Source organism: Girardinichthys multiradiatus, chromosome 19, assembly GCF_021462225.1.
Source record: "Girardinichthys multiradiatus isolate DD_20200921_A chromosome 19, DD_fGirMul_XY1, whole genome shotgun sequence".
Classification (NCBI taxonomy): Eukaryota; Metazoa; Chordata; class Actinopteri; order Cyprinodontiformes; family Goodeidae; genus Girardinichthys; species Girardinichthys multiradiatus.
This window is the reverse complement of record NC_061811.1, coordinates 34,326,228-34,352,212: the sequence shown is the minus strand read 5'-3', so window position 1 is coordinate 34,352,212 and position 25,985 is coordinate 34,326,228. Positions and strand designations below refer to the sequence as shown.

The window sequence follows — 25,985 nt, the reverse complement described above, 5'->3', positions numbered from 1 at the left end:
TTCTCACAAAATCATAGTTTGTTTTTTTTATTAACATTTGAAAAGGAATATGTTCATGTCTTCCAATGCTGACTTTACGTTGAAGTATTGATAACAGCTTTCCTTATGATATACAGATTCAAAGAAAACAAATAAGAAAATTTACAAACAATAAATTAGTTTTTCAAGCAAACACACGGATCTCTTTAGGTAAACCAGACACAGGCCTCCAACAGAATAGACAACTAATGGGTATTCATCTAACAGTTCCTCATGTGCTATGAAGGCCACCTTCCCTACACATGAAATGCTCAATTTACATGCTCAAAAGTGATCTCCATAGCAAGCAGACAACTTTCTCATGACAAAATGCAACCTGCCTTCCAAAATACAGAGCTGCAAAATTTCAGCAAACTCAGGCAGAACAAAGGACTCTTCACGGGCAATAATCATTCCTTTGCTGTTGTTCAGACAATGGTATGACACATTCTTTACAAAATAAGCATCAGTTTCATTGGGTAGTTTTTGCTTAATAGCAGTTGCAATGTCACTTTGAAGCATATCAATTGGCACTAATGAAACATTAGTTACCACCAACAGTTATTTCTCATCAGACTAGTGCAAATGGGAAGCAATAACAAGCTGGTGTTTTCTGACAAGTGTGAGAAGTATGTTTTTAAAACAGTATCTGTTTAAAGAAAATATACTTCCCTCAAACCTCATTGTCCATTTATGAACAATAGGTCCACATAGGCATATCACAGCAGGATTGTGTTCTATGACATGGTGTTTCAGGAGAAAATGTTTGGAAACAGTTCTTAAGTATGTCTGGTGATGCTCATTGATTTTTAACTCAAGATATGATATTGACTCATCACAATGGATTGGGGTATAAGCAAGCTCTATCATATCCTTGAGATCCAAAAAAACATGCCTGTTCATCCTCTTAAACTAGATGACCAATAATGAGAGACCATAATCGAAGCAGAGCCCAATTTTTGTGTGCAATTCCACCTATATTGTTTTTCTTTACCTAATTATGTGGTTCGATGTGTAGATAATTGGTCTTATCGCCCCATCTGTAATCAAAATTTTAAAATGAACTGTTAGGTTTCTCAAATATAAAATACTTCTTGGGGGTCAAGACATCCAATCAATCAGCTAGTTCCACAGGTTTAATGCCCTCAAATAGATTATGTACTATATCTGGGGCATATCTTGTAGTAACATCAAAGTTACTCTTAATTAAAATGCAATTACGTTTTACCCCACAATGCAGACTTACAGTTTCCAATGCAGAATCCAAATGAGTTTGTGTCAGATTGTGTGGGTGTGGAGGACGACCAAAGCACATATAGGATTATAGGATTAAAATGATTAATTTATTTAAAAAATATATCTAACTTTTTACATCTAAGTTGACTACATCTACCTTTCTCATTTAACTATGAACACATTCCTAAACCTTGAAGAAGATGTTTACAGAATAGTTAAAGTTGGTATTGCTGGCAATGGTGGGTCCATTAACAAACTGGACCTTTATAGATTAAGAATAGGATGTCATCAAAGTTCATATACATGTAAAAGTAGACAGACAAATAATTTTGGCAAAATAGTGTGTGTGGATAATCTGGGGCATTTTGGAAGCAGGAAGTGTTAGCACATATTGTTTAGTGTCAAAGAACATACTGCCAGCTAATGGTGTGGCTAGAGAATTACACCAGTTTCACATCTCTACTGTTGCCATGTGACTGGAGATTGTAATTAAAACATTGTCGTGTAGATGTGTTAACAGAAATGGGGGGAAAAAATCCAGTTTTCAATGGATCGTTGTCGCGTAAACAAGGCCTCAGAGTCTAAGCTCAGAAGGAGTGCTAATAAGGGAAAGAGAAAATGACACCCGCAAATTAGTAAATTACGGGAGTAGTAAGAAATATAATGACCCACAGAGGATTAGTGAAAACAAACACAAGTGAGAACCAAACCCTCACACAGAAGGATCCTAAAGGGTGATGAAGTTTGTTCTATGCTAAAAAGCCCCTGAAGTCAATAACTGAATTTCAGTTTTCTTAGCTACACATAAACTACAGATGTATCTCCCAGAAACATTTTCAACAAACCTGCAATACCATGAGCAGCTCAGTTATTGGCTGTAATACAATTTACAGTGCCTTTAATAAACTAATTTAACATTGAAATAAACACACTATGTTGTGCAAGGATCATAAGATCTTTTAACATTTGTTCCAACACTTTTTCAATTCCAAATATCTGAATGAAAGCCTGGAGGCAAATTATTTAAGACCCAATATACACCACAAAGCTTATGTTTTTTGAGTGAGGTTTCTAGGGGATTGCAAACCTCAGACTAATCAATGTAAAGAGTAATGGAGATTCTCAGCATGTCCAAAGTAATTGGTTTAAATGCTGGGCATCTTAGAAAGACCTGTAAACATTATGACCACCAGGTAAATCCTCCATTTTTTTAACCTATATGTTGCTCAATCATCCCCTATTTGTGAATGTGACTCAATCATTCTTGCAAAATCAAATGACTTCCTTTGTTCATCAGATAAGGTATACTCAACTGGCTCTACAACCCTAATGTTAAACTTATAGTATTGTTTTCTTTTAAAAGTAGTTCCAAGACACACTTTGCCAACATTTTTGACACAGGTTTAGAAATACACACAGTATTGCCAAGCTCCTCAATAACATCCTGACTGATATGAAGGTTTTGTCTTTTGAATAACTGCTTTTTTGTGATTGAAGTACAGGTCCTTCTCAAAATATTAGCATATTGTGATGAAGTTCATTATTTTCCATAATGTCATGATGAAAATTTAACATTCATATATTTTAGATTCATTGCACACTAACTGAAATATTTCAGGTCTTTTATTGTCTTAATACGGATGATTTTGGCATACAGCTCATGAAAACCCAAAATTCCTATCTCACAAAATTAGCATATTTCATTTGACCAATAAAAGAAAAGTGTTTTTAATACAAAAAACGTCAACCGTCAAATAATCATGTACAGTTATGCACTCAATACTTGGTCGGGATTCCTTTTGCAGAAATGACTGCTTCAATGCGGCGTGGCATGGAGGCAATCAGCCTGTGGCACTGCTGAGGTCTTATGGAGGCCCAGGATGCTTCGATAGCGGCCTTTAGCTCATCCAGAGTGTTGGGTCTTGAGTCTCTCAACGTTCTCTTCACAATATCCCACAGATTCTCTATGTGGTTCAGGTCAGGAGAGTTGGCAGGCCAATTGAGCACAGTGATACCATGGTCAGTAAACCATTTACCAGTGGTTTTGGCACTGTGAGCAGGTGCCAGGTCGTGCTGAAAAATGAAATCTTCATCTCCGTAAAGCTTTTCAGCAGATGGAAGCATGAAGTGCTCCAAAATCTCCTGATAGCTAGCTGCATTGACCCTGCCCTTGATAAAACACAGTGGACCAACACCAGCAGCTGACACGGCACCCGGACCATCACTGACTGTGGGTACTTGACACTGGACTTCTGGCATTTTGGCATTTCCTTCTCCCCAGTCTTCCTCCAGACTCTGGCACCTTGATTTCCAAATGACATGCAGAATTTGCTTTCATCCGCAAAAAGTACTTTGGACCACTGAGCAACAGTCCAGTGCTGCTTCTCTGTAGCCCAGGTCTGGGGAATGCGGCACCTGTAGCCCATTTCCTGCACACGCCTGTGCACGGTGGCTCTGGATGTTTCTACTCCACACTCAGTCCACTGCTTCCGCAGGTCCCCCAAGGTCTGGAATCGGCCCTTCTCCACAATCTTCCTCAGGGTCTGGTCACCTCTTCTCGTTGTGCAGCGTTTTCTGCCACACTTTTTCCTTCCCACAGACTTCCCACTGAGGTGCCTTGATACAGCACTCTGGGAACAGCCTATTCGTACAGAAATTTCTTTCTGTGTCTTACCCTCTTGCTTGAGGGTGTCAATAGTGGCCTTCTGGACAGCAGTCAGGTCGGCAGTCTTACCCATGATTGGGGTTTTGAGTGATGAACCAGGCTGGGAGTTTTAAAGGCCTCAGGAATCTTTTGCAGGTGTTTAGAGTTAACTCGTTGATTCAGATGATTAGGTTCATAGCTCATTTAGAGACCCTTTTAATGATATGCTAATTTTGTGAGATAGGAATTTTGGGTTTTCATGAGCTGTATGCCAAAATCATCCGTATTAAGACAATAAAAGACCTGAAATATTTCAGTTAGTGTGCAATGAATCTAAAATATATGAATGTTAAATTTTCATCATGACATTATGGAAAATAATGAACTTTATCACAATATGCTAATATTTTGAGAAGGACCAGTATAAGCAGAGCTCAATAAAAAGTTGAACTCTTCCACCAAGACATCTACTGCTGTGGATGGAAAATGAAATGTATGTTCAAATTTTGTTCAAAACAATATTACAGCTAATATTTCTTTAGTTAGTTCTGAGTAGTAGTAGTTTTGAGTATAATCATTACTTCCCAATGCAAACTCAGTTTCATCTTCAGCATTTTAGAAATCAGAACAGCTAGTCCTTACACCTTCAAGACCATCTGAATCCTGTACTGATGTACCGAAGATATTTGTCTTGAAAGAGCAACCCAAAAATATACAAGTTACTGTCTTTTTCCCGGCCCCTCCATCTTGTCTGGGAGTCTCACCAGTATTGGTTCTTCATTGTTGTTAATCATTAACAGTAAAGCAGGGTTGTGATCCATCACATCCTAAACACGCTGAGGTAACCCCGCTACTAAATAAACCCAATCTTGATGGCAGTTCTATTGGTACTTATCGGTCTTATCTTAGATTAGTGAGACCATAATTATAACTCCTCCTGAACTATATACAAAGATCCGTCAGGCTCTTGCTTCTTTTTGTCCTAAGGGCAGAATTCAAAATCTTGGTATAATGTTTAATTCTTCTCTAGCCTTTGCCTCACATGTAAAATCTGTCTTGTTTTGTTTCTTTCATTTAAGAAACATTTCTAAACTGTGATATATTGTCTCTTCTGCTGAACTGGAAAGGATTATCCATGCATTTGTGTCATTGCATAAATTATTGCATAAATCATCCTTTTCCCATCTCGAGCCATACAAAATGCTGCGGCCAGACTACTTACACTTACCAGCAGGCAAAGTCATATGATCCAAAGTTTATATTCTCTACATTGACTACCTGTAGATTTTAGTACATGTTTTAAAACTTTCAGGCCCTCTTTACATGACAACAATCCATTAAAAATGGGATTTCTTTTTCATTTCCATTAACACATCTACATGACAACGTTTTAATTATAATCTCCATTCACATGGCTACAGTAGACATAAAAATTGTGTAATTCCCCTACCATGCCACTAGTAGGCAGTATTGAAACTCAACAACATGCACAAACACTTTTTACAAAATGGGGGAGAAAATGAGCACTTTGTTGAAGAAGCGTCATTATATTTGAAAGAGTCAGCAGCACAAGTAAGTACTCTGCAACCTGCCATTGTTATTGTTGATATCTTCATCTTCTGTGCGTTTTAAACTGGTCGACAGCCGTTATGTTGTGCCCATGTGCATCAATTTCTATGAATTTCAGTCATACTGTGCATGAGCCAGGGAAGCCCCGGCTCATGCACATAAGAAAGATTAGTTTTTTCCTGTTTACATGACAACGGAGCCTGGAACATTTTCAAACCATTTCACTCTAGAACCCATTCTGAAATTGTGCCATTTTCAGAGAAAAAGTGTGGCGTTGTCCTGCAGATAAACAGTAGAATCGCAAAGAAACTTTTCCACTTTCACCGGAAAACATTGTAATTTAAACAGAGCCCTACACTAACAGAGCATTTAACAGCCAGGCCCCAGACTACTTATCTAATCTGCTCACATAATACACTGCTCCTCATTGTCTTCTTTCAGAGGCTTAGAATTTTCTAGGTGTTCCATACACCAGGCTTAGGACCAAGTGGGACTGAGCCTTTTAGTCCGAGGCACAAAGACTGTAAAACAGTCTGCCTCTTCAGCTACGTTTAGATGACTCTATGAACTCTTTTAAAAAGCAGTTAAAAATGTTCCTGTTTAAACCATTTTCAGTCTTTCTACTTCTTTACATCAGGGAACCTTGCGCATGTGCATTAGATATGAGTATTTGAGATTTCGACTTGAAGTAGTAGTAGGAATGCCAATCAAGTTTATCCAAAACCTTTTTAATAAAATTAAAACTAACACAATATGTACACATTAAATTAACACATTTCAGTTTTGCAAATCAAACAAGTACCTTAGCTGACGTTTTTGAGTGTACTTGGGTTGTTCCTGACATCTGGTGTGAATTTCATGTCTACAGCTGATTAGGCTTTAAAGCTTCTTAAAACTTAAGAGTCTAAAAGCCCCTTAGGGAAAAAAGTCTCCTGTTTTTATCTGATTTACAACTAGCTCTCAAGAGAAAAGCGGCCACATCATGACCAGTAATATAGGAGAATCCCACCCTGTGTATTAGAAAACGTAACTCTCCTCTGTGAAGGATCATGCCAAGTAGAAAACTGTCTTGTCCTTCCAGAGGTTAATTCCTTATAAGGGATGCCAAAACTTTAATGATGAACATTAACGTTGGTTTTACCAAGTAGGTAGATATTTTTTCTACACCAGGCCTCAGAAAATTTCTCTAAGGTCCTTGAAGTAATTAAACAATAGCACCTAAAGAATACATTCAATAATTAAGTATAAACATGTACTCCTATTGACATTCTGGACATAAAATTCTTAATCATTACATAAAAACAGCTTACAAAAGTGTGGCAAAGCCACAATGAATCATTATGAATAATTATAAGTAATCCTAAAATGATTGAGACTGTTTGTATCTCACCTAGAAAGAAACCCAGTTTATTTGCATTACATAAAAATTCCGGCCTACAGCTTAGTAAACCTAAGGGCCCTCTGCCTTGCGTGCCCTGAATAAAAACAACCACATTCTACTTTACACGATAACCGGAGTTGACAGTTCTTTGGCTTGAAAAAAAAAAAAAAAGATTAAACTATTACCTGCACTACAGATAGTAATTTCATTATCTGCTGGATTTGGAGAAACATTTACTAGTTTATTTTAAAAAGGCAAAATTGGTGTACACATTTAAAACTTTTTTTTTTTGTTTTTTTTACAAAAGTGGGTTTTAAATTGGATGTTAAAATAACAAAAGTAGAATTGGCATCTTCCATAAAAAAATTTGTAAAAAGAACAACAGAGTAACATACTTCTTTGAACACTACTTCAGATAAAGATAATGCAGAGCTATTAAAAAGTATTTATCCCTTTGCAGAGTTCTTCTGTATCTGCGTTCTTATCCCATTTAAATGTTTCAGATATTCGAACAAATGTTATTATTATAAAGAGATAAACTGAGTAAATACAAAAAGCAGTTTTCACATGATGATTTTATTTATTGAGGCAACATAAATCTACCCAAACCAACCCGGCTTATGTGAAAATTAATGAGGAATTTCCAGAAAAGAAAATGCACTATTTAAATCAGCTGCAAAATTAATTATCATGGTGGGCAGACACATTAGCAAAAGGAACAAGAAAACATCAAGTTTACACTGTTCATAAGAGCTGCAAAACTGTTCCAAATATATTTTATTACATTTAAATATTTTTTTGCAGTAAATGCATCTAAAAGACAAAACTAGTGAATACTTTTAAAAATGTATCACAACATCGGTCTTCCAAGGAGTCTGGGGTTTTCAGATATATTTAATTAACTTTGGGAATACAAATTATTTAATAAAGATGCTGTTTTTCATTTTAACAACCCTACTCATTAATATCCTGTTTTGGAGTCCATTCCCTTCAGTCATACCCTTCAGTGAATTCCCAGATATCTGGAGAGATTCCTGAATTCAGATATCAAATAATCTCTTAAGTTTGAGGGGCATGGGAATTTTTTGGGTAAGAACAATGACCCTTCCTGTGGGAATAAATTTATGTCACACCTTAGTATGTTGGTAATGAGACATATCTCTGGAGGTATTAATTTCTGCCATATCTCTCTTCACACTGCCACAGTGGGGTGTTACAGCTGGCAAGCGGACCAGCTCATTTGGAGTGTAATACTGTACAGCTGTGAGATAAAGAGAACGGGGAAAGATTATAACGTTCCGTGAAAAACGGGAGAATTACATAAATGAAAAAGATGAAAGCCCAGAGAGATAATTAGTCCTGCTAAAAACATGTAGAGAGGAGTTAATTTTTGGAGGCCAGCATGCTGTTTTGGCTTCACTTTTGTCTTGGGATTCAGCATTAAGGAACATTATGTGCGTTGTACCAAAAAATAATGCCAGCCGTGCTTACGATGCAATGCATAGATAAGAATTTTTATTTTAAACATTTGAACAACCATCTAAACAACTGACTAAGTGAAACTAACATCATCTTCTGACATGTAATATTTAAACTAATAAATGATTTGGAGGCTAAATATAACAGAGCACTTCATGATACTATTGCTACTGAATGACTAATAGCCAATGTTGTGATTAATGATGTATTGTATAATTGCATTTTCCTCTCTTCATCTATGAGTTTGTAAGTAGCTAGAGTTTTCTGTCCTACATACACCGATGACTGTGGCGTGATTACTGTACCATAATTTCAGCAGAAAATGTCACGTTTGATCTATCTTGCTCACTCTCCACTTTATCTCAGTCTACATTACCCTCTGCTTTTTTTGTTATGCATTCTCAAATTAAAACATAATTTCTATTTTCAAAACAGGTATGCTGTCAAAATATTATAGCTTGCAATACTGAGTTTTGAGTCTTGTAATCTTGCACCTTTTTTATTTTACCACCATATAACTGTTTGTAAGACTATTTGGATTATTAATTTCTGCTCTGATTTTATTTACCACTAAAGTAAATACAGTACAGAAAAATTCATGCCAATTTGTCACATTACAACCACAAACTTGCTGATATATGGTCAAACATTCTGAGACAAGAACCTCTTTTACACCAAACATCCCAGGATTTAAAAGGAATCCCAATAATTTGTGTGCTTTCTGTTTCCATTGTTCTAAAAGGCCTCGGAAAATGTGTTTAAATCAACCTATAGGGAAGTTGTGAAGATAACTGAACTACACCTCCACTTCAGTAGGTAGCAATATAATGAGAAACCAAAGTGCAAAGCCCGACCGAGAAGCCCATATCCCACCATTTGTTCACAAAACAAGATGGAGAACCCACAACTGGGTTTTTTGCTTGTGGTGTTGTACCATATTGTAATTGTAAACATATGCCTAAATGTGAATCTCGTATTAAAAAACAACACCACCACGCGGGATTTAAAATGGTGGGTGAGTGGAAGTCCGAACACTGCAAAAAAGGGTCCACCAGTCATCATTGCTTAGCACATAACCCTGCCCCTTAACAATCCTGGGGGTGAGATATATTCCTTCACAGTAATTAACTTTGTCTTGGTCCCTCAAATAAGATCAGGATAAGAATAAAAAATAAAGTGTTTCTGGTTGTAATATGTGAAAATGTCAAAAGGTTCAAAAGATGTGAACTCTTTTGCTTAGACACTGGAATAAATATTCTGTAACCTATGCTAACTTCATTTCAAAACTAACCCAGAGTAGAAACGTATAGCTGTTTTTGCCTAATTAGTTATGAAATCAAATGTAAATCACACTGTAATCTTACTTAGCATTAACCAGCTCACCAGTAGATTTAGATCTTCTGATTTGCCAGTGCGAGCCCTTTATCCTCAATCCTTGCTACAAATATTCTTCGCATAAATTAGTGAGTCAACAGGAAGGCTTTACACTGGAGGGCAAAGGTTTGGGGAAAGGTGTACTGTGAGCATTTGAGCACGTAAAATATAACATGCATTCCAAAAGAAAAGGGTAAAAATTTATCATTTGGTACTATGATTGTTTTATTTCCATGTTCACAGTTGTATTGATCTATGTTTAGGTCCATAGAATTTTCAGAGTGTATAAATTATTAGTTTTATCAATGTCTACAATCAAGTTAGTATCTATGAGTGTTTATTTTGTCCGTGCAAATATTTTGTAGATCTTTGCATTCAGATTCTGACTGCTCTTTGACTAAAGCTCTGTCAGGCATGTGACCACTCAAGCTCACTGACTTTTAAAGTTTACTATGGGATTTTGTACCCATCAGGTTGCCACAAATTCCAGACAACGTGTAAACAAAATACAGCAGAATCTCTACAATACAACTGTATAAAATGCAATCTTACTTGTAGTCCCTGAGGCTTGATGCACTCCATCTTTTAGGTTTGAAAGAGCTGACTTTGCAGCAGTAAGGTGATTTAACATGAACATGGTTGATTGAAAGTGTTCCAAAAACAGAAGTTGGAGATCCCATCTCCTTTCCTTTACGCTCCGCCTTTTTAACCACCCTGAATACAAAACCTTTCTTTCTTGAACCATTACTTCAAGAAGCATATAATCATATACAGTATGTTTTAGTGATTCTGTGCCAGCCTGAAAGTGAATGGATTGTCATGCAAAACTGGATTTATCTGAACAAAATATAAGGCATTACAGTATAGCAAATGCAGAAAAAAAACTGTTTTTGTTATCTTTGTATATTGCAGGTCTGGATAAGTATAGAAAAAGATAATTAAGTATACCATATCGGATAACTCATCCAAATTATTGAATTTAGGTGTTCCAACAAGTTCAGTCGCTGCAGGTGTATAAACCCAACCAAATAGGCATGCCTGTGCAGTATGTCCAGACTATACATTTGCTCACTACTAAACTTGTAAATATTCCACACTTAACTGTTAGCCACATCAAAACAATGTGGAGGTACACAGTATCAACAGCAAATCCTTGAGGAAAAATCACAGAGTGAGGGGCAGTGCATGCTGAGGTGTACAATGTGCTGAAGTCACCTTCTTCCAACTGTTTGGAGAGCTAATAGCTACAGTACTCCAAACCTTGTGTAATCTTCAGATTAGCTCAAGAACATTGCACAGAGAGCTTCATGGAATGGGTTTTGATGACAGAGCATGTGTATCCAAACCATCATCACCAGGTGCAATGCAAAGTGTCAGACACAGTGGTGTAAATAACACAGCGATTAGACATTGATGAATCACGCTTTCTTGTCTGCTAATCTAATGGATAAAAATGACCTGCACTTGTATAGTACCACCATCAGCAGGTGAAGTATCTTGCCCAAGGACACAACAAGTTAGACGAGCAGAGTGGGGATTTGAACTGGCAACCCACCAGTTGCAAGATGAACCACAACCAATGTTGCCACCATTGCCAGATAAGACTAGATTTGGCAAATGCCAATACAACAGTTCTTTTCTGACTGCATTTTGCCAAGTGTAGTTTGGAGTGAGGATTATGGTATTTGGTTGTTTTTCAGGGAATGATCTTGGCCACTTTGTTCAGGTGAAAGGAACTCTTTAATGATGCAACACATAGACATTTTGTGTGCTGCAATTGTATGATCCTGACTGGGAGGTGGCCTCTTTAGCTCCAACATGACTGTTGGAAAGAAAGAACAATGAGACATTTTAGTGTGGAAGAACTTGACTGCTCTGCAAAGAGTCTTAACCTAAACCCCGTTGATCACAATTGGGATGAAACAGAATAGAATGGAATAGAATATAACAGAACAGAATAGAATTAGTCGGTCTCTCCTCCAACCCAGCTTCTCAAAAGAGGCTGGACTCCCTTCTACTCTGAAGTGGCCCGTGTGGAGAGGCGGCAGGCTGGGGTGGGTTTGCTTGTCAGCCCCCTAGCTCAGCCATCTCCTGTTGTGGTTTACCCTGATTGATGAGAGGGTTGCATTCCTGAACCTGGTGGTGAACACCAGCAGTAAAGGGTGTTGTCAAGCTGAAGAAGGTGTCCTATCAGCTGTGGTTGACTTGTGGGACTCCTGAGGCGGCTGACAGGTACTATGAGGCCAAACCTCAGGCCTGGGAAGAGTTCAGTGAGGCCATGGAGAAGGACTACTGGTCAACCTTGAAGCGATTCTCCCAAACCCTCTGGCGCCTCAAGGGGAGTGAAGCATTGCTTTGCCAACACTGTTTTCAGTGGGGGTCGGGAGCTGCTGACCATGACTGGGGACATTATTAAGCGGAGAAAGGAGTACTTCGAGGAACTCTTCTTTCCTGCCGTCATGCCTTCCCTGGTGGAAGCAGAGACTGGGGACTCGGAGTCGTCCTCGTTCATCACCTAGGCTGAAGTCACCTAGGTGGTCAAAAAGCTCTGAGGTGGCAAAACATCGGGGGGGTGAGATCCGCCCTGAGTACCTCAAGTCTCAGGATGTTGTGGGGCTGTCGTGGCTGACGAGCCTCTTCAGCATTGCGTGGTGGTCAGGGACAGTGCCTCTTGACTTGTAGACCGGGGTGGTGGCCCCACTTCACAAGAAGGTTGTGTTCCAACTACAGGGGGATCACACTCATCAGCCTCCCTGCTAAGGCCTATGCCAGGGTATTGGAAAGGAAAATCTGGCTGATAATTGAACCTCGGCTTCAGGAGGAGCAGTGTGGTTTTCGTCCCAGCCATGGAACACTGGACCAACTCTACACCCTCTACAGGGTGCTCGAGGGTTCATGGGAGTTTGTCCGACTGATCCACATTTGTTTTGTGAACCTGGAAAAGGGATTCAATCGTGTCCCTCATAGTGCCCAGGGGGCCCTATATCAGGGGCCATCTGATCTCTGTACAGTTTGGAATGACGGCCCAGGATACGCTGGAGGGCTATGTCTCTCGACTGGCTTGGGAACACCTTGGGCTTCCCTCGGAGGAGCTGGTGGAGGTGTCTGGGGAGAGGGAAGTTTGTTCATCTCTACTAAGTCTGCTGCCACCGCAACCCGGTCCCGGATAAAGCAGAAAATGACGAGTACGGGAATAGAATAGAATAGAATATAATAGAATAATAAGTCCTATGTCCACTGTCTGTACTTGGAGTTGTCCTCACCTGTGATAAGACTGACTTTGGCAGCATCATCAGCTTTTGTAGATGACAACCTTGGGAGTTAAAGGATAGGTCTGCAGTGTAGAGGCTGAACTGGAATGATTCCAGCAGAGTTGGCACCTGTACTCAGACCAGCCTGTCAGAGACACTTCCCTGTGTCCTCAAATACTGTGGGCGACCAGTGAGGTTGTCCAGTAAACACTGGGACAGGTGGTGGTCCACTCCTCACAGCTCCAGCTTGTCACTCAGAAGTCCCGGCTGCATGGCAATAAAGGGACTGAAGAAATCAAAGAACATGATCCTCACAGTAGCTGTAGCTGCTGAGGTCCTTTGAATGTGTGGTTTTCAGCACTAGTACCACACAGGAGGTCTTCCACAGCTGTGGTACTTTCCTCAGCTTCAGGTTCATGTTGAACAGGTACTCCATGATGCCACACAGTTGATCTGCACCAGGGGCTGTACAGTGGAGTCCTCTGAAGCGGAGGGTTGGGTGATGGCTGAAAGGTGTGAACTTTATGGAAGAAAAGCAGGCAGTCATTGAAGATAATGGGGATTGCAGCAGGGAAGGGGTGACTGTCTGACCAAATCTGTTGAAGAACTGGTTCAGATCATTCATCCACCCTAATTGTCCTGCTGGCTGGGAGTTTGGTTTGTAACCATAAATTGCCTTGAGGCTCTTCTAAACCTCACTGATGTTCTGCTGCAGCTGGTCCTCCATCTTTCTGTAGAAGATGGAGGATCTATGCCATAATAAAGCATTTACATTAAGACTGGGAGGTCATTAAATTTCATGTGTGTCTACTAGGAATGGAAACCCTTCACATTTGAACCGATACAGCACTGATATCAGTACCAGTTTTCTGTACTTTTGTGTGTGTTTATGTGGTAATTAATGTTAATTTGTTTAATAATAAAATCTCAAAATCTTTCTATTTACTGTATTTATTTTTCAATCTATAAAATTTTATATGTATATATATACAGTACAGACCAAATGTTTGGACACACCTTCTCATTCAAAGAGTTTTCTTTATTTTCAGGACTCATAGAGGGAGGGAGGAAAGGGGATAGGAGGGAACGTAGGATGGAAAATGGAATTAAGACCAATTCTGCAAATACAAAATTTAGACTTTATTGCCAAACCTATTGGATCACTTGCCTGTAGATACTAGGGATAGGTACTGAATTCAGTGCTTTCATAGGTAATGGTAATTTCTTTTACATAAAAACATGGCTTGACTTGAAATAAATATTTTTATTAGGTGATTTTGTAGGAGGTTATTCACATTGTTCAATGAAAAAGATCATTTAGAGGTTCCAGGAAAGTGAGCTGTCAATAAACGAAAAACAAACCACTGATTGGCCCTAGATTATCCTCACCTTTCTGCCGCATTGCAGAAATTTTTCGTTCGTTTTCATTTCTCTAGGAAAATAATTTGTTTAGTTTTGGATAGAGTGTTTTGCACACAGGTTTTTGGTATGGATTACAGAACATGCTAATCTGATGGACCATCTGTGAGCAGAGATTGTATATCCATGTAGAGAAATTATAAATCCATGTTTACAGAAAGACGTGACTCATGGCTTTTCTTTTTAACTTATGGTAAGCTCTTTTCTGCACAGCTATGTTCCCTGTGCATAACTGTGGAACATTTATGTATAGAAGATAAACTCATATAATCACATTAGTGCTGTATGTATGTATTATGTCTCAGTGTCACTACAGCTTCACCATCTCCCACAGGTATATGCAGCTCCTCATGTCTACTGTTAGAGATGGTTGTTGTGCCAAATCACCTGGGCCATATGAGTTAAGACGAGATTTAATAAATGTAGCTGTTCTGAGGGACTAGAAAAAAACTACTGGGGGAATTTATGGGTATTTGATACCGGCCAGTTACTGATATCAATGTCTTAAAAAGGTATATTTTCAAAATTGATTAAATTTTCTGTTATACCGTTCTAACTCTTTAAAGCCCTGTTAATGAAATGCCAGAGAAACGTCCGGAGTGATGGGAGTTTTCTCTGCCTGTATTTAAAGTAAGTAAAACTCTATTTACATAACATCTTTCAAGATAGAAATATCAAAAACTGTTCCACAATCAACATTAACAACTAGACCATTTAAAAAGATAGGTTTTTAAAATATGTTTTCAAAGGAAGCCACAGAGTCCACTGATTTTGTGCCCAAGAAAGATAGTTCCAGTCTTTGAGTCACTGTAAAATACATTTGGTCTCCTTTTGTTTTCGGCTTAGTATGGGAAATTATCAGCAGCCTCTCATCACATGACCTCAGAAACCTTCCTGGGGACTTATGGATGCAATAGTCCTCTGATATAACACAGTGCTTGCCCATGAAGTGCTCTCTAAGTCAAAGCGAGAATCTTGAAATGCACTTTAAAATGCACCAGGAGCCAATGTAGTTGCATTAGCATTGGAGTCACGTGAGAATCTGAGTAATGTTTTCAGAAGCCTGGCGGCAGCATTCTGGACAACCAGCAACAAGTCTAGGGAGGTTTGTTAGACATGTGTAAAGTGCATTACAATAATCCAGACATGATGAAACAAAAGCATGAAAACAGGACAAGAGAGAATGAAGCTAAATTTAGCATGATTTCTGAAATGATAAAAGTAGGATTAAACCAGAGACTTTACATGTTCACCCAAAATAAAACCTGAGTCAAACGTTATTCCAAGGTTTATAACAGACTATTTTGCTAGAACACCAACTAGGGTTTCCTTCATAATAATAAACACTGCAAAGATGAGATTTCAGTTTTTTCATCATTTAATTAAAGAAAACTGTTAGCTATTTGATTAAGTCTTTTTGAATACGTCTAAGCACTTTAGCAAAATGTACAGCTTAGAAACTTCCTTTGGGTAAAAGAAGATGTACAACTGAATATCATCTGCATACCATTGATGAGGGATGTATTTTAAAGTTGACAGAAAAGGCCCAAGAGGGAGCAGATGTATCAAAAACAGTAGTGACCACAGAACAGAACCCTAGGGTATAGAGCATACAGCATCAGTGTCCAAACGTTTTTCCACAAGGTCCGATATGTATGTTCTGTTGAAAGTACTTGTGGGCCACAAAAATACATTTTTAAACAGAAAACTGCAAATTATATCCCTTGTGACTCTTAATTTGTATCTGCTCAATAATGTACTAAGCATCCAAGATTTTGAAGAAATGAATAAAGTCGTCTGATTTTGTGTGGAGAAGGAAGGTAAACCACTGTTTATCCGAAACATAAAAATGATCTTGCCCTATTGCCTTATTAAGAGGCAAGCATATAATTTTTTTGGATCAGTTCTTTTGGTTTTTGGGCTTGAAAAATATTTTTTGTCTATGCTTAGCAATAAGAACAGGACATGGATCTCCACCTGTTGTGTTTAGTCAAGTTTAATCAGTGGAGGGCAGGGCATATCTGGTGTTCTACTTACTCAACTCAAGATTATTATCTGTGATTATCTTAAACTGACCTACGCCTAATGGCCTCATATTGTTGGACAAACATTGGCTATGTGTATTTGGAGAACTTTGTAATTGTCATTATTTTCTTCTTTTCCTAAGAAGGCTTTATTAGGAAAATATTTTTTTGTTTCTTTTTTCTTTTTTTATTTGGTTTTAAAAATATAAAAACAAGTATTGAACAAGTTGCAGTTCAAACACTAAGGGAAACACTCAAATGTGGAACACACTCTTATGTTCCCCTTGTTTTTTTTTTATGCCTGCAGCCAATTTTTTTTGAGATCAATACCACTAACTTATGTCCAGCAATGCAAGTTTTTTTTTTCCCACTTTTGGTGTTATCAAAACATTAAATTAAAACCTTTAATTCAAGCTCTGCACCAAATCATAAAGTCTGGCCATATATATCATTTTTTTTTTTTTGTCATCTTGATCTCTTCCTTGACATTTTTAGGTTTCTTTATACCAGGCAAACGCAGAACTACTATCAGTGATAAAATCCAATTTCTGGTAATAGCCTTTAGACAGTAATAAAGATACGATCTCAGTCTCACCAACAAAGATATGACATTGAGGGATTTTCTTTAGAAAAGGGTATTTAATATGCATGAGGTAAAGGAGAGCAGGAAATGAAGCTTCTGTTCAGCAGATATTTGTGTGCGGGGCTGTTAACCAGAAAGTGTGTGTACATGTGATTGTATTGGCTCAGTGTGTGTTTGAATATAATTTTTGTTGCCTGTATAAACCCTAAGAAACTGCTTACTGGTGACTGTACTGACTGTTTCTTTCTCTTGGTTTTTTCCCCACCTGCTGCACATGCAGAGAAGTCTCAAAGTTTCGTTTTCTTTGATGACGGTAAGCTGTGTTAATTGGATGAAAATGTCAGCATCAGCCCCTGTGAGGCTGCAATCAGTGGTTCACTTCTCTACCAATCACCATCAGTATGCCATTTGTGTTTTTCTCCACTCTCAGGACTGGGTTGATCTAGCGAGTCAAATGATTACAGACACCAGGGAAATTTCACAGTGTCACAGATATGCCTTTTCACCTGCCTCTTAAATCTGTGGCAGGTCTATCCAGCAGATTCATTGTCCATTCATTTTGGTTCTTTTCTTGTAGAACCAAACAAATAAAATACAGCTCCTGGATTTGCTTGAAGGTTTTGGGTTATAGATTTATTAACTTTTGATTTGATGGAATATAAAAGTAAATATGTTCAAATATGTTGTTTTTTTTCACCTTATGGCACAACAGTGCCTTACAAACATAATCCTGCCCATTGAACCCTTTGAATTTTGGTCACATTACAACCACAAGTGTCACAAAATAGCACATAATTTTGAAGCGAAAGGAACAGGATACATGGTTTTCAAAAGAATTTTACTGATAAAAATCTCAATTATTTGGTGTGCATAAGTATTCACAACAGCTATTCTATTATCCCTAAATATAGTACAGTACAACCAACTTTCTTCAAACAGATTGCACCTGTTCTTTCAAGGCCTCAGAGGTTTGTTAGAGAACATAAGAGTGCAAACAGCATTATGAAGAACAAGGAACACAGGTCAAAAACAAAGCGGGGTTATGTTATAAACAACATCCCAAGCTTTGACCATTTAAGAGCACTGTTGAGTCCATCAACTGAAAATGGAAAGGGTGTGAAACAACTGCAAACCTACCAATACATGGGTGTCTACCCAAACTGACAGGCCACTTAGGAGAACATTAATCAGCATGGGCAGTGAAAGGCCCATGCTAACTCTGGAGGACCTGCAGAGATCCACAGTAGATTCATTCAAAGTCCAGACCTAAATCCAGTTAAAATTTTGTGTCTATATTGCTTTTCACACACTTTATCCAGTCTGACTGAGTTTGAACTGATTTGCAGAAAACATTGGGCAATTTCAGTCTCTACATGTGGAAAGGTGGTTCAGACATACCACATATGTGTTACAGCGGTAACTAACAAAAGGTGGTTCTGTAAAACTGACTTAGTAGAGCTAAATATAAATCCATGCCACATGTTTAAAATCTTTTGCAAAAAAATATTTGCAAAAGGTTTGGAAAACCTATTGTCCTTTTCCTGCCACTTCATAAATATGGAGTGGTTTGTGTTGGTCTCCTCAAAATCCAATAAAATAGACTGAAGTTTGTGGTTGTAACATGACAAAATGTGGAAAAGTTGATGTAGTATACATACTTTTGTAAAACATTGTATATGTACATGATTTAAATTTTGTTAACCTCTTACGGCTAACATAGTGTCACTCTGACCCAGTCCCAGTGGCCCTCTCATCACCATTTGACATCCTAGCCTTTGTGTAGTGCATGGTGATTGGCTATGGTAGATTGTTGCAGTGAATGTTTCACCTGCTTCCTCTGTAGGGAACACTCCCCTGGTTTAACCACCCCCTTCAAAGCTTCCACATTCAGAAAAAGCTAATCACTTTTTTCGTTGTCTCTGTTCATGAGTGTGTGCCTGTGTTTACTGACGGGTCTAACAATGGTTGAGGCTAAAGTCATTCTTTTTTTGCAGCACAGGATCTCACACCTTTATTAAGAACACTTCAGGTCATAATAGAAAAGGTCTCTTTATGTGATGTCCAGGGGCTTTTTTTTTTACACATTTAAAGAAACATTAATAATCTCTGTGTTCTTTTGTAGCTGCCCATCTCTGTAGATGTTCTTCTTCCTTTGATCTTCAACCGGCAGACAGACCAAGATAAATATTAACATTTGAATTATTGGCCTGGTTGACCATATTTATGAATTTATCTTTTGCTTATTTGTCACCGTCACTCACTAATAATTTACTACCTTGCGGGATTTGGGTAAACAGCAATCTGTTTTTTTACCCTCCAACCAAACTACATGGATAACACACTCAATGATTCCACCAAGAATCCAGAGATCAAAGTGGACCATCCAGCCATCCAGTCTTGCCTTCTTTACATTTATTCATTATTTTCCATTGAAGTTTGTCACATTTGATATGCTAAGCGTAAGCATATGTGCTTTTTGTGTGTGTGTGTGTGTGTGTGTGTGTGTGTGTGTGTGTGTGTGTGTGTGTGTGTGTGTGTGTGTGTGTGTGTGTGTGTGTGTGTGTGTGTGTGTGTGTGTGTGTGTGTGAGTGAATGTAGAAACAGCAATGTTTGTATGGCAAATACTGACGAAACCATGTGGAAATCTTAATGAGTCACCCAGGCAATCACACAAGCAGTCAGTCCACACACAGTTTACTCTTCTCAAGTTAGGTTTGCACTCAATTTCAATTTTATAAAAGAATAAATCAGCCATATGCAATTGTTTGTTTATATAGAATGTGTGTTTGTGTTTATCTATCTATAGATATAGATATACAGGGGTTGGACAATGAAACTGAAACACCTGGTTTTAGACCACAATAATTTATTAGTATGGTGTAGGGCCTCCTTTTGCGGCCAATACAGCATCAATTCGTCTTGGGAATGACATATACAAGTCCTGCACAGTGGTCAGAGGGATTTTAAGCCATTCTTCTTGCAGGATAGTGTCCAGGTCACTACGTGATACTGGTGGAGGAAAACGTTTCCTGACTCGCTCCTCCAAAACACCCCAAAGTGGCTCAATAATAGTTAGATCTGGTGATTGTGCAGGCCATGGGAGATGTTCAACTTCACTTTCATGTTCATCAAACCAATCTTTCACCAGTCTTGCTGTGTGTATTGGTGCATTGTCATCCTGATACACGGCACCGCCTTCAGGATACAATGTTTGAACCATTGGATGCACATGGTCCTCAAGAATGGTTCGGTAGTCCTTGGCAGTGATGCGCCCATCTAGCACAAGTATTGGGCCAAGGGAATGCCATGATATGGCAGCCCAAACCATCACTGATCCACTCCCATGCTTCACTCTGGGCATGCAACAGTCTGGGTGGTACGCTTCTTTGGGGCTTCTCCACAAAGTAACTCTCCCGGATGTGGGGAAAACAGTAAAGGTGGACTCATCAGAGAACAATACATGTTTCACATTGTCCACAACCAAAGATCTGCGCTCCTTGCACCATTGAAACCGACGTTTGGCATTGGCATGAGTGACCAAAGGTTTGGCTATAGCAGCCCGGGCGTGTATATTGACCCTGTGGAGCTCCCGACGGACAGTTCTGGTGGAAACAGGAGAGTTGAGGTGCACATTTAATTCTGCCGTGATTTGGGCAGCCGTGGTTTTATGTTTTTTGGATACAATCTGGGTTAGCACCCGAACATCCCTTTCAGACAGCTTCCTCTTGCGTCCACAGTTAATCCTGTTGGATGTGGTTCGTCCTTCTTGGTGGTATGCTGATATTACCCTGGATACCGTGGCTCTTGATACATCACAAAGACTTGCTGTCTTGGTCACAGATGCGCCAGCAAGACGTGCACCAACAATTTCTCCTCTTTTGAACTCTGGTATGTCACCCATAATGTTGTGTGCATTTCAATATTTTGAGCAAAACTGTGCTCTTACCCTGCTAATTGCCGCCTCGAATGCTTGAATTATTGCATCGATGCGCCGTGGCATAGAGATCAGCCTGTGGCACTGCGTAGGTGCAATGGATGCCCAGATTGCTTTGATAGCAGCCTTCAGGTCATCTGCATTGTTGGAACTGGTGTATGTTATCTTCCTCTTGACAACGTTCCATAGATTTTCTATGGGGTTGAGGTCAGAGAAGTTTGCTGGCCAATCAAGAACAGAAACACCATGGTCATTGAACCAGCTTTTGGTACCACTGGCAGTATGCCAAGTGGGCAGGTGCCAAGTCCTGCTAGAAAATAAAATCAGCATCTCCATACAGTTCATCAGCAGAGGGAAGCATGAAGTGCTCTAGAATTACCTGGTAGATGGCTGAATATGGACTTCAGAAAACCCAATGGACCAACACCAGCAGATGACATGGCATCCCAAACCGTCACTGACTGTGAAAACTTTACACTAACCTTCAAGCAAAATAGATTCTGTGCCTCTCCACTCTTCTCCCAGACTCTGGGACCTTGATTTTCAATGAAATGCAGAATTTACTTTCATCTAAACAGGAATTTGGACCAGTCCAGTTCCTTTTCTCCTTAGCCCAGGTAAGACGCTTCTGGCATTGTATCTGGTTCAGGAGTGGCTTGGCTCAAGGAATGCGATTTTTGTAGCCCATGTCCAGTATGCATCTGTGTGTGGTGGCTCTTGATGCACCAACTCCAGCCTCAGTTCACTCTTTGTGAAGCTCCCCCAAATTCTTGAATAGATTTCATTTGGAAATACTCTCAAGGCTGTGATTCTCCCTGTTGCTGGTGCACCTTTGCCTACCTCACTTCTCCCTTCGACTGAATTTTCTATTACTATGCTTGGATACAGAACTCTGGTGAACAACCAGCTTCTTCAGCAACAACCTTTTGTGACTTACCCTCCTTGTTGAAGGGTGTTGATGACTGACATCTGTCCAGTCAGCAGTCTTCCACATTATTGTGTAACTTATGACCCAGAGTGAGAGACCATTTAAAGGTTCTGAGTTAATTTGCTGATTAGTGGTGACACCATGAGTTTCCAACAATGACCTTTTTTACAGTATTCTAATTTTCTGAGACACTGAATTTGGGGTTTTCATTATCAGTAAGCCATAATCATCAGATTTACAGGAAACACAGGGTTGGAATATGTCATTCTATACATAATGATTCTATATAATAAATGAGTTTCACTTTCTGAGATGACTGGCAAAAAATATTGCACTTTTACACAATATTCTAATTATTATTTAGATAAACCTATATATATGTGTGTGTGTGTGTACATATACTGTTTTGCTGTGATTTTGTCTACTTATCTCTAAATTTTAACTGAGCCACTCGAAAAGCGTTTAGATTTTTCTGTTTTTTTCTTGAGCCATTTAAAAGTAGACTTGCGGTGTGCTTGGGAAGATTGTAATATTGCATAAGACTTGAGCTTAAGATCACAAACTGATGGTCAGATATTCTCCTCGAGGATTTTCTGGTGAGCAAAGTTCATTTACAAGTTGTCAAGGTGCACAGCAGCTCCAGACATTCACACTTCATCACTTCCATGTTTGTGTGATGTATTTCTTTTTAAATGCAATAAGGAACTTACCTTCCAAAACGTTTCACTTTTGTCTCATTAGTAGTAAAAATGTTAGGAAGCATGAAGATGTTTTTTGAGTCTTTATGTTTGGCTTTTCGGTCAGCAGTTGATTTTGCTGTGGATCACTCCCATAGATACCATTTTTGCAAAGCTTCTCTGTTATTCTTGAATCATAAACACATGAGGTCTGCAGCGCTTTAGATGTTGTAAATAACAGATGGAAGTTACAGAGTAGTGTTTGGTAGGATGGCCACACTGGTTCACTGCTATTCCATGTTCTCTCCATTTTTGGACAATGACTCGAACTGTGGTTCACTAGAGTCCCAAAGTGCTGGCAATGTCTTTTAAGACTGATAGATGTCAATAGGTTTAATTTTCATCTGTTCTTGTTTTTTCATATTTTATATAAAAATCTATATTTTTATATATTTTTATCAGGGTGTGATGTGTGGCTTTTTGAGATCGTAAACCTGATTGATGTTGTCCAAAAGGTTTCATTTAAAGAATTACTTGATTATACAAATCTGGCAGCAATCTAGCCTGTGTGTGATTTATGAAAGTGATCCAAAAAAAGTGATTGATCAAAGTTAATTCATTTAATTTTTCAGATAATCTTTGTTTGATCATAAGATTTGTTTGATAACCTGACTTCTTTAAGTTAGACAAAATAAACAGAAGGAATCTGTAATTTCTTTTCTCAACACTGGGGATTGATAACATTGGCTTACTACAGACGCTACAGGGCACTTTGCCAGACTGAATTCACTTTGGTGACAAACACCGTGGAAATTTAATATTGTGTTACATCCCAATGATTTACAAGGGAAATCTAAACACCAAACCATATTAAAAATGGGTAAGGTGTGACCTTTTGTTGCCAAAGCCTAAACGTATTATACCATAAGTTGCTTCCTATTATATCAGTCTCCTCCTTTTCACTAGGTCTTTTTTAGAAGCCTTAAGTTGGCACATCAGTCATATGACATTAACACACACAGGAAGTGCACCCACACAGGCCCCTGTGGGGCTAAAGTGCACTCAGAGAACAGATCACTCAATTTACAGCACAGGTAGCAATTTCAGATAGGTTGATGCTTCAAAATAAAACATTGCTTAGACGGATTCGGCCAGAAACTCCCAGTGTGCATTGTAATAAATGAAATTAATAGCATTTATTTATTACATTTGGTATTCTCACCCCAGACATACTGACAAATAAACTGACTAAACGTTCTGGCCTGGTTTGTAGAAAAGGCTTTGGTTCGCCTGGTTTGCTCTGTGTGAAAAAAAAACAAACCACCCAAAAACATTACAAGTTAACAAACTCATGAACTGATTTGGACCAAAGTGAACTAACTAGGTCTTAGTCAGACCCTCACATATAAGTAGTAGGATTTATTTATTTTATTTTTTTATTTGTGCTACGTTAAAATAAATCTTAAGTCACACTGACGACAAAGGGAGTGCTGGTAACTTTAATTATAGTTTCAGAACCAAAACATTATTTGTATTTTTTAGAAACTTTTTTGTTTTATCTCTAATCATATTTAATCTTAAATATGTACTTTCTTCATGGTGTGCAATAATTGTTTAACCTGTAAATAAAGGATAACAAAAACGTTTTGTGACATCTCTATCACTGCTAACTTTATTTGTAGCTGTAAGCTTCTCTGGTTCTATATAACTTCAGCCGTGTTGTTTGTTGGTATGGACAACCATGTGACCTTGGTAAGGACATTTGCTGCTCTAAGTTACTGTGTTTTTCTCCCACTTCCCTCTAACCTTTGTTACTTTCCTTTTATCCTTAATCCCTCTTCTTTTCCTTTTAATCTTTTCTTCTTCCAGCGTTTGTCTGTCTCTGTTTCCCACTCTCCCCTCATCTCATCCCTGACGTCAATGGGAAATTGGATGGTTTTTGATTACTACTTGGCTGTCAGGCTTACTGCTATTAATTGAATTGAATCCCTGTCCATCTCTTATATTTCTCTGCCCTCCTTTTGCTGTCTACTCTTCTATTCATCTTGTCTGATTTAGTTTTTTCCTTTTTGACTTTCATGCTTTTCCCTCTTTGTGTGTCTTTACTCATATTGCCCCTTCTCCCATTTTTTTCTCTCCCCATGTGCACTCCCTCTTGTTCTCCTTTTCTGCCTGTTTCCTTTTCTATTTATTTCTCTATTTTCGATCTCGCTCTTTCCCTTTCACACCATGCAGTCTCTTTTTTTCCCTTTCTTGTCCTTCTCGTCCCTCTCGTCTACTTTCTTAATTTTTAGCTACACACACACACTTCTTTATTATCCTTTGCGCTCTTGCTCCTTGAGCACAGTGATACTGTTGTCATGGTGACACCCATCATTTTCTGGCATGAATGGAGGATACTTTATTGATGAGATGGCATGGCAGAGGGAGAGAAAAGAAGAGTGATGGAGAGAAAGACAAAGATGCACAGAAAGAAAGAAATCACTGGCAGGGAAAATCAGAATGATATGGAAATGATCATCCCCGCTGCTTATGGTACAAAACATTTCCACCCTGTCATTTTCCTATTGCTGATTAGCTAAAGAGGATGCCACAAGACAAAGCAAGCTGAACATTCTTCGCATATTCAGTCTTGCTGAAGAATATCCCTCAAAACCCAACAATTCATAATTGTTGGCATATAAAATCATGTTGGAGATTCCTCTTATTAAGCAGCAATGTGCTTCCTTCAGCAGTGCTGCATGTTTAATGATTTATGCTGTTTAAATATGCCAGCATATTAAAATGTCTTCTTTTAATCATTCCAAATGAGCGCTAGTGTTTCCAAAGGTTGGATGAACATCCTTATTAGCTTGTTGTGGTCTGATATTTCTGCACAGTGCAGACAGGCATCACTGTCTAAAGCAGAAGGCAAGCTCATTAGACATGTCTGATGTAGACATCATATTGAGAGCCTTAACATTTAAGATTAGGCTCTACCTTTCTGTGGAAGATTATCTGCATTAAACTGACATACAATGAAATCAGAATTTTTTTTTATCTAAATCAGTAAGAAATATAGGTAAGCATTTTAGCTCTGGCAAATAATATTCAGTTACCTTAAAGAGTTTTTAGGCATATTTGTTGCTCTGAAAAAAAAGCCATTTGCAGCCAAAAATAAGACTGTCTGGGGATGAGACTGGGTATGAAGATATTTTTGGCTAACTTCTATTTGACATCTGACCAACAGTTCATCTGCTGTCTGAGACAATCCAAGGCGTGACGGCAACAGCAACAGGGATCCAATACCAGCAGTCCTGGCTCTGCATCCTGTAAGCATGTTTTTTTTTCTCTGTGTATTTTCATGCATGCTGGAGCTTTTTTGTGTTCAGACATTTACAATTTAAGATTTATTTCTTGAATGTTAACATAATTTGACAGAAAAATAAATGTAAATAAAATAAAATAAAATAAAAAAGTACTTTTTAA

General features: G+C 38.5%; 1 protein-coding gene across 4 annotated transcripts in view; it reads left to right on the top strand.

Moving 5' to 3' along the window:
* The window catches only part of slc4a11 (solute carrier family 4 member 11), a 243,530-nt gene that overhangs the window by 137,319 nt on the left and 80,226 nt on the right, over positions 1–25,985 (top strand). For 3 of the 4 annotated variants that reach the window (XM_047345901.1, XM_047345903.1, XM_047345904.1), the window contains 2 exons: positions 17,259–17,291; positions 25,747–25,828. In XM_047345901.1, the coding sequence (XP_047201857.1) occupies positions 17,259–17,291; positions 25,747–25,828 (115 nt within the window). The remainder of the gene's footprint in view (positions 1–17,258; positions 17,292–25,746; positions 25,829–25,985) is intronic. The other variant, XM_047345902.1, reaches the window with a different exon arrangement.